The sequence below is a fragment of the Helianthus annuus genome, chromosome 3 (assembly GCF_002127325.2).
Source record: "Helianthus annuus cultivar XRQ/B chromosome 3, HanXRQr2.0-SUNRISE, whole genome shotgun sequence".
NCBI classification, from domain to species: Eukaryota; Viridiplantae; Streptophyta; class Magnoliopsida; order Asterales; family Asteraceae; genus Helianthus; species Helianthus annuus.
Genome location: NC_035435.2, coordinates 76982266 through 76991834, shown reverse-complemented (window position 1 = coordinate 76991834; position 9569 = coordinate 76982266). Strand labels below are relative to the sequence as shown.

The 9569-nt window shown below is 39.1% G+C and overlaps 1 protein-coding gene across 1 annotated transcript; it reads right to left on the bottom strand.

Annotated features, from left to right (window-relative positions):
- Positions 1–821: 821 nt before the first annotated feature.
- LOC110928901 (tobamovirus multiplication protein 1) lies at positions 822–4048 on the bottom strand. The gene is made up of 11 exons (XM_022171953.2): positions 3802–4048; positions 2945–3035; positions 2802–2854; positions 2607–2699; positions 2367–2438; positions 2002–2074; positions 1829–1874; positions 1633–1696; positions 1476–1529; positions 1299–1376; positions 822–1139 (listed from the first exon to the last, which is right to left on the bottom strand). Exons 1-11 carry the CDS (start codon positions 3949–3951, stop codon positions 1047–1049), a joined length of 867 nt encoding a protein of 288 aa, XP_022027645.1. The 5' UTR covers positions 3952–4048; the 3' UTR covers positions 822–1046.
- Positions 4049–9569: the final 5521 nt, after the last annotated feature.

Genomic DNA, 9569 nt, shown 5'->3' with positions numbered 1-9569 from the left:
TCAAAAAGGCTGACATCTAGGCTTGTTTGTTGATGTTATGAAAGGGGGCTTGCATCATCTCAAATAACGAGTTCAAAATGTTGAAAATGACAAAACAACAAAAAGAATATTTCATGTATTGCCTCCATATGTTGATTGTTCATTTAATCTTCTATTTTAATTTTGGACCTTCTTTGTCACGGGACGTCATATCTGTCAATTTTAATATGAAGGGACCTCGTGAAGTTTCATCCTTTCCAAATAAATTGTTTCTCATAGTCTAGAGGATTTGAATGTCATAGCGGGGAGGGGTCTAGATAAAGACATTGACTACGTCGACATTGCGTTAAGGTGTGCCTTTACGACATGCAAGATTGAAGGATGGTTTAGGTGTCAGAGAGTACGGTTAGATGTATGTGGTAGAGATGGCAGAAGTGGTAACCCAAATTATTACGGGATAGATTTCAATTCCTCATGTCAGGTTCTTTTGACAAATTACAATTCCAAATCCCTATGTAACACATGTATAAACCAGTTTTTAGCAATAAAAACTATATATATTAAAGATATTTAAATATGCAAAAATAGGTTCCAAATACTTTTGTTAAAAATAAAAAAGAAAAATGTTGATTACTTGATTATACACGCTATAAACCCATTTTTCATTTGACCAGATATATTACATAGCATGCTTCTTATGCACAAGTATATGTTCAAAACAGTCGTGTTATCGATCATGCTCGACCCGTATCAAAAAGTACTTGTTTTGACCCGAAACCATTGTGACATGTTATCCATCATGCCTGACCTATCCATTTTACCACGTCTACAAACGACCCATCTTTCATCTCAAAAAACTCTTTTTAGAACAGGAAACAAAATCTGCTTCTAATGAGTCAACAAATACCTAAACAAGTAAACATTTCGTCTCTACTGATCATGAATAGAATCTTATTATCGTGATTAAAGGAACACAAAGACAGATGCACCATAACCAATGAAAAGCATAGACATAGAAAAAGGTGTTATGCTCACCAATCCGACAAAAGGCGCTACAATCGTTGCGATTATTTGATTGGGTGGTAATGATCTGACACACGTTTAGGAGGCAGTTTTCTGAGGATGAAAAGCACAAGAGCAGACGGCACAACCTCTACAATCTGGGTAAATGAGAAAACAGCAAATATATGTAGTAAGATTACAGAACCCGTATGCTAATTTCAACCATTTACTTTTGAATGGGTCGATTTGGGCTTAAACAAATCATGCAAAATGCGACATAAAATCAACAAATCACGCAAAATGCGACATAAAGTTACCATGTAGTAAGCAAGATCAAGGATGGGGTGATTCCGAACATGGACATCGGCGTCCTTGTTAAATGCGGAGATAGCAACCTAGCGCACAAAATCAATTTGATTATTGCAGGGGAAAAAATTAAATAAAAAGCATCACAAATGACCAGCAGATTAATGTTTTGGATAATTAAAGCTTACCATCACACATCTTATTAAGAAACATGTGCAACAAATTCCTGTCACAAATCCCACCTGCCAAAAACGACCACCGGAAGGTTTAAGCAATTAGATTCTTCATCATCCACAGGCCAAAATACACTTCCTGTCACAGGTCATACAGATGACAGATGCAAACCTCGTGAAGCTTTTTCTGGCGACCTCTGGATTCAATCGGAAAGCGCTGAAGCATGACAAACAAGCTGCAAGATAAAAATATATATATGTAAACAAATAAGTTATTTTTTTGCGTGGCTTTGGGGGGGGGGGGGGGGTGTTCACAGTATCAAGCATCGGGATGTTCAAAGTTCTATTTGCACTAGATAAGCAGGTACCTCCCACCGTATATAATGAATCCAAGAGCAGCACAAAGCGAGATAACTGCATACACCAGGAAACTATTTTTAGATGATGTCAAATGCAGCAGCAGAAAACCAACAGATGAAGCATTTCTAATCTTTGAAATACATCAAACACATTTGTGGTGAATCTTGTACTATGTTCTCACCCGAAAAGAAGATTTCAGCAATCTCAAGAGCAACAGGAACGTCACTGAAGCTCATATATATCCAGATGCAAACCTGAAATTCATAAACAACTAGAACATATTATGAAAGTACAACTGCAGCCCAGCAGTAGTGAGGTGGAAAATTTTGCCCCGTTTCTTATGAATGTGTTTTATCCCAAAGGGGTCAAACTGAAAAAATTAGAAAAGAGAAGAACGGGCCAAAAGTCTCCCAACTTGTATTTTTAATGCATAACTGCATACAGCTTTCTATATCATTATTTTTAAAACATCTTTATTGTTACTGCAATAATGTTCTTTAGCAATCATAACTCATAAGTAAGAGATTCATATTCTTTTCATACTACCTGAATGATGTATACAGCTCCATTGACGATGAAATATGCAGGTCTGAGTCTATCAGCAGGAAGGCTTCTTGCCTGATATTCAGAAAATAGATTGTGATATTTTCGTAATCTATTGAAGTATGCCAATGCATGTCAATCATGTATACTGACATCGACCAAAACCATGCGTATAAAACTATAAATTATAACCTTTTGTCAGTAAAGGTAAGATAATATACAGAATCTCTTTATGTGAAGTACCTGATGGTATATCTCAGCCCAGAACAATACAAGCAGCGTGTACGTTGAGAAAAATAGAAGACCAGGAAGATCCAAAAGTATCATGTCTAACACCTACAGTTAAATGATAATATGATAATTCCAGTCGTTGTATAATTTTATGGCTTGTATTTAAGATTAAAGTAAAATCAATGAAGATGAAACGGGGTAACTTACCTTTGGCTTGTCGTGAAAAACACTCCAGTAGAATCCAAACTCAACAGCCCTTACTGTGGAAAGGCGTATGAAGGAAGGATCAAAGAGACAGACCTATCTATGTTAAAGGATGCATAAATGATGAAAAAGAATAGCAACCTTACATCCATTGACCACAAAATTCATCAAGTGGAAAACCTTTTGTGTTGTCCAACCATACTCAGGTACTCTTAGTTGAATCCGAACAAGTTGCACCTGAATATTCAGATATAAACATAAAACGTCCATTTAAGAAGCAGCAAATCCAATCCAGTTATTGTAATCATACAACCTAGTGTTAGAATGGAATGAAAGTTGTTGCCATTGACCTAAAATACGATGTAGTCAAAGGCGCAAAAGGTACGCGTCTAGAATCATCTAAACAGTAAAACAGGTTTGAAACAATTATACCAACCCTAAACAAGTCTGGAATTAGCCCTAAAGAAGCTGAAAACACATCTAAAACCCCTAAAAATTGTATTTGTAATACTATACACCTCGCCTAAATAAGCCATCTCTTTTTAAGTGCCTTGCAGTGCACTAAGGCCCACCCTTTGCACCTTGCGACTTGTACCTAGGCAACAGGCGAACACCTTGCGCCTTGCACCTAGACGACAAACGAGCCTTTTGCACCTAGGCGACATGTGAGCACCTCGCACCTTGCACCTATGCGACAGATGAGCCCCTCGCGCCCTTGCCTCTAGGAAACATGCAATGCAAGCCCTTCAAGCCTTGCCCCTAGGCGACAGACAGGCGAGCCCTACGCATTTGGCGTATTCAACTAGTAATAACCATTGACACAAAGTCAGAAACATCCAGTAAACCATAAGAACATGCATTGTTCCAAGCTGTACAATCAGTCAAAAAGAAACCTAACTCCACAACAACATTAAACCTCTCCTACTACTAAACACGCTAGGTTAACATCGACACTTGTAGCCTAGGTTAAAGAAATTAGAAGCTAATAAAATGAAAAAGATACCAGAGCGATTAAGGCAACGAGTGCGTAGGCAGCACAGAGACCGTAAAAAACTCCCTCCTGCCATTGTTGAGATTCATCGATCTTGTTCCACCATCGCAGTAACAAACTTGCGCTCAGTGAGCCGTATTCTAAATCGCCGAAACTCGCCATTTGGATTCCTCAACGAAGAAGAAGAAGAAGAAGAAGAAGAAGAGCTGGAGCTTGAGAAGAAATGAAGCTGGAGATGCGTGCAGGTGGTGGAGTAGGTGGGACGTGTGAGTGAGAGAGAGAGAGAGAGAGAGAGAGAGAGAGATTCAACTTTTGAGAGGGTTTTTTTTTTTTTTTTTTTTGGTTAATTATACTTTTCGTCCTTTATGTTTGTAACGGGTTGCAACAGATGACCTTTAACTTCAATAATTACACTCACGTCCTTTAGCACTAACTAGGTTATATTTTTCAATTAACTTTGGTTAACTAAGGGTAATTTAATCTTTTAACTAAATAAAACAAAAAATACATAATTGAATACATATAATCACCCCATATCTTCCCCCTGTCACACTCTCTCTCTCTTAACAGTTGAAATCACCGGTGGCATTGACCACCACCTGCCAGGCTGCCATCACACCACCCCCAACCACCTGCACCAACACACCACCTGCACCATCACCACCAACACACATCACCCCAACTGCCTGCCATCACCAAGCCACACTACCACCACCGGTCACTAAACAAACAATTGATTCCTAAACAAAACAAAATGATTCACCAGGTAACGAGATGTATAGGATACGCTCAGTTTTCCTGCTACTCTTTCTTCCCATACCTTAGTGTGTTCCTAATGTTATAAAGTTGTGCTTCCCTGTTTACTTCTCTGTTTTCTCCTCTTATGTTCTAATAATTGTACCTATTTTTGTCATGTGGTAAAGTAAATGCAACGTTTATATTTCCGGCTAAATTAACATCAGGTTCATCCAGATCTACATACCCAATGTCAAAACATTCAAAATAAACCCAAATAAATCATCAGATCTCCACCTTTAACAGTTCAAATACGAACGAGCAAGTTCATCACCGCGTTGAGCCGATTCCCACCTTCAGATCTGTTTCATTGCCTGCAGATTATGATTATTCGCGTTGAGTCAGTTTCCAGATCTCTACCTTCGGAGCAGATGGTGTAGATCTATTCATGTAGATCACTCCATTGTTGCAATCGAGCAAGAAAATAGAAACTAATGTCGATTAGAGGTATTCGTGGTTAAGATGGCTAAAAGAAAAGAAATTCGTGGAAGGAGAGAATGAGGCGGCGGTGGCGCTTACAGTGGTGGCAGTGTTAGGGCAGTGATACACCACCATGTAGAGGGAGAAAAATGAGGTAGATAAACGAGTTTAGATTTAATATATATAATAGAATGGTAAAAGGACTAAATTACCCTTATGTGACCTAATTTAACTGAAAATTTTAACCTGGTTAATGATAAAAGATGTAGAGTGTCATGGTTTTTACAAATAAAGGATTGTGAGTGTAATTACTGAATTACAACCCGCTACAAACATAAAGGACGAAAAATGTAATTTACCATTTTTTTAGTTTAGTGTTGGTAGCAAAAGTATTTATCATTTTGGTGTCTTTTTTTTGAACTATTTACCGAAAGAGTGTTCTTCGTTTATTTATTTTTTTCTATTTAGTCAATTCATTATCTATGTTTATATATTTTTCTAATCTAACCGATCGAACATTTAATCTTTTTATTACGTTTATTTATTTCATCGACCCATCTCACAAACTAAGAAACATAAAAAACTAATCACACATTAAAACTTAACTTGTTACAGATAATTTACTTCGATTTCAGTTTTACGAACAAACATTATTCCTATATTATATACAAATACATCCATTGTCATTCATGTTGTCCTGATGGTTAGTTGATCCCTTTCAGGGCCGGAACTGAGAATTCATATACTATGTTCGAGCTCCAAAAAAACATGCCCTTAGACTTTAACGAAATTGGGTATTGGGCTTAATAAAAATCTAAACCTAATAAACTTATGGGTAAATTAAAAGGCAATATCATATATACAAAAAAATGTTTCCAGTCTTCCATACTTGTAAAAGGCGGGTTAACTTGCTGTCTCTATAAGCGTTTGGTATGCAGGAATGAGAGGTGGAATGAAATGAATCATTGAGAGGGAATGAAGAAAATAGTGTTTGGTTGGTCGATAGAATGGAATCACCCATTCCAAAATGCATTCCGTTCCCTCAAAATCATTCCATCCATTCCCCCTGTTTTTTTTCCATTTCATTCCCTCTTCGCCATTCATTACCAACACCACAACTCACTCTTGTTGCCACCACCCACCACAACTCACTCTTGTGTTTTAGTTGTATTATGTGGAGTAAGTGTTGTAATCAGCAAGAATCGAGGTAATCGAACGTGTTTCAATGCGAACCGATCTACGACTGTGAATGATAGGAAGTAACAATGCGATAAAGTTAATCTAATCAGTAATCAAACCGATCTAACAATCAATCAAACTCGAGGCTCGAATTATTGAATTATTGAATTGTGTTATTGATATACGTGTGTGTGTGCCTTATGTGTTGCTTGTGCGTGCTTACTTTATGTTTGGTGTGGTACTCAAGCAAATCAATCGAAAATCGAATCGAAACTCGAAAGGCAATTAAACTCAAATCGAAACGGACATCGAAACGTGACTTAACGAAGATTGTATGTTAGATATAGTGGTTGGGATTAAAAGTAATTTGAATAGGAACTCTATCGAAATCATAACATCATACGTCGGAATCGAAACGTCGAAAATCGTCGCAAAATACTGGAAGTGCGTGGCGGATCGAACAGGAAACATCCTGATCGAACAGGCCAGCCGATCGGCTAAGCACCTTGCCAGCCGATCGAGCTGCCCACTCGATCGGAGTTCCCAGCCGATCGGCTGTCACTTTCCCCTTTTGGAAGCCTATAAATAGGGCTGTCATTGTCATACTTTCCATTTTTGGAAAGCTCTGACCGAACCAGCTATCTTCTTCACCTTTTCTCAGATTTCTCCCAATCCCGGTAAGTTTTCACTCTAATTCTTGTACGTTCTTGATCATTATTTGAATCTACACCTTTCTATCTTTCAAAACTTGGATTCTAACCGTGAAATCACCAAGATCTAAGTGTTCTTGGGTGATGTCATCATGGTGTTCTTGAAGAACATCATGTTTTGGCCTCATTCCACTATGATTAGCTTAGATCTAACCGATTTCCACATAAACAAGCTAAGATCCATCATGGATCTAAACATTTTCATAATGTAAAGGATTGAAAGAAGGATTTCCAACTTTCTTTCAACTCTTTTACACTCAATGCTTTCAAACCGGTAGGAACGGAGCTTGAACCGGCTAACCAATCATTCAAATGGTTTAGAAGGTTCAAGATTCGGGTTCTATGAACAAGGTTCACCGATATCGGTTAAACTCTAAACCGACGTCCCAAACCGTTCAACCGGCCGGACTTGGGTGATTCCTGTTCGAGCCAAGGGAACAGGTGGGAACGAAGGTTATCATAGTTCAACACGTTGTCAAGATACCTTGAAAGAATAACAAATAAACAAACAACCAAGCGTTAGACGAAAGGCCGACCAGGTCAGAAATGTTGGCCGAACGGCTAGGCTGTCGAACAGCCCAGCCGATCGGATATGCCAGCCGATCGACCGGGCCGGCCGATCGGCTAGCACATGGCCCCACACTCCCAAACTTTTGAAGAATAGTATTGACGAAGTAATGTTCAATCGAATGGGTCACTCGATGGGTAAACATTACTGTTCGGATCATGAGATACTATGCTTCAACACTTAATCGTTTTCACAACTTGTTCGTAGTAGGGAATGCCAGCCGATCGAACAGACTATTCGATCGAGTGACATTCAGTTGAGGACTAACATGAAGCTCCTAGCCGATCGAACAAACCGTTCGATCGAACGACTCGAAAAGGTAGGAACACTTCAGTGTTCTCAAATACTGCAACAAAAACTTCCAAAGTTCAAATCCTCTAACACAAACACACCAGAGGAAGAAACAATCCACTCGAATGGTCCAGCCGATCGAGTCAGCCGGCTGATCGAACAGGACTGTCCAATCGGATATACCAGCCGATCGAACAGGCCGTTCGATCGAACCCGCCGTTCGATCGACCAGCCCATTTGATCCATCCATACTTGTTTACTTTTCCGCGTTACTTATCGTTATGCTATCGAACTATTCAGGCTAATCTTACTCTCAGCGCTCCCTTCAATCCACAATCAATCACTGTGAGTATACTCGAACCCTTTTTGCTTTAGCACTTTTGGGTGTTACATACGTTACCTATCAAAATCACAAACGAACACACTATACAAACTATTTGAACGCTAACCGATCGCATGTATTACGTGATTAAATGTATGCTTGTTATTATGTTTACACGTGGAAAGCTGTCTACCTGCCTTAGCAACGTAGTACTATAGTTTGGACTCAGCACCCGTTCACACGGGGGTTGTTAAGGACAATCTACTTGCATGATTTACGGTGGTGATCATGTATTGCGAACTGTCTCGGACAGTCAACCCGCAGTCACTGGTATTGATAGGTCCATGTCAATAATTTACATGCATCATTGCTATCTGTGTACGTGCTGGTTATGCGTAAACTATTCGAAACTCTACATGCTATTATCAAACTTGTATGCTCACCTTTACATTTTATGTACTGACTTTATTTTAACGTATGTGACAGGTGCTTAAGTTGCTAGGATGCTTAGACGTGTGGTGATGAAACCGAAGCTAGGAAGAGTCTAGAAACCAAGACAATTTATATTTATATGTTTAAATCAGAGTTGTCGGAACACGTTTGGTCTGAAGAATATCTATGTCTGTAATAACTAGATTTATCTTATGGGTCACGGTATGGGACGTGATATTTAAAACTATTTGGTAATAATAGTTGTTATGGAATTTCTTTGAACAATCTGTTTCGCTCAGTGCCGCGCCCCGATGATTCCGCCATCGGTTGGGGTGTGACAGATTGGTATCAGAGCCATAACTATAGGGAATTAGGCAGACACGACCTAGTCTGGGTCGCTGTCTTAGAGACCTATACTATAGTTAGGAACCATCAGACCCAGTTTATGTGCTGAATTCTGCGATCCTTCCCTATCACTGCACTCGAAGTTTCAAATAAAAGTCGGTAGGTTTAGTTGGGAATAGGTGTGAAAGCCGCAAACTCCTGACCAAACTGCCTGACTTATGCCGATTTTATTTCGTTATTCATGCTCATCTCATTAATTTTTACCAACAAACAAGGGGGATTATTACAAATCAGGAGTGAAATCCATATATTGATGCATAATTTCCTCTATTTTCATTAAAAACAAGGAGGAAATTGCTAAGCCAAGGGGTGAAACCCTGACCTTGGCAGTTTGTTCTGTACTTACTTATCTCACCAAGGCATCGACGGACTCCAACGACCTGAACTCACAAGTATGACCTAGGGAACGCGTGTGGAATGCCCGAGAATCGAGGCAGAAACACGACCTCTAGAGTCGAAAGTGACGACAAGTCTACTGCGAATAGTCGAATTGTCTTGGGTAGTCGATGTCTAGTAGCCGTAGACAATCTATCTCTCGAAATTATATGTTTCAAATGTAACAAAGTCGTCTGGTACTCTTGTTGATTTTTATGTGTTTATGTGTGCCTTTTCTGCTTTGTGTTTATAATTGCTTCTCTGTCTTATTTCGGGATGTTAT

Bases quoted from the DNA above. Each gene is read 5' to 3' on its own strand.
- LOC110928901 (XM_022171953.2), bottom strand. From the start codon at position 3,951: ATGGCGAGTTTCGGCGATTTAGAATACGGCTCACTGAGCGCAAGTTTG. The intron at 2,075-2,366 runs GTAGTATGAAAA...TATGAATTTCAG, and splicing joins GAGCTGTATACATCATTCAG to GTTTGCATCTGGATATATAT. The intron at 1,530-1,632 runs GTTTGCATCTGT...CGTTTTTGGCAG, and splicing joins GCCAGAAAAAGCTTCACGAG to GTGGGATTTGTGACAGGAAT.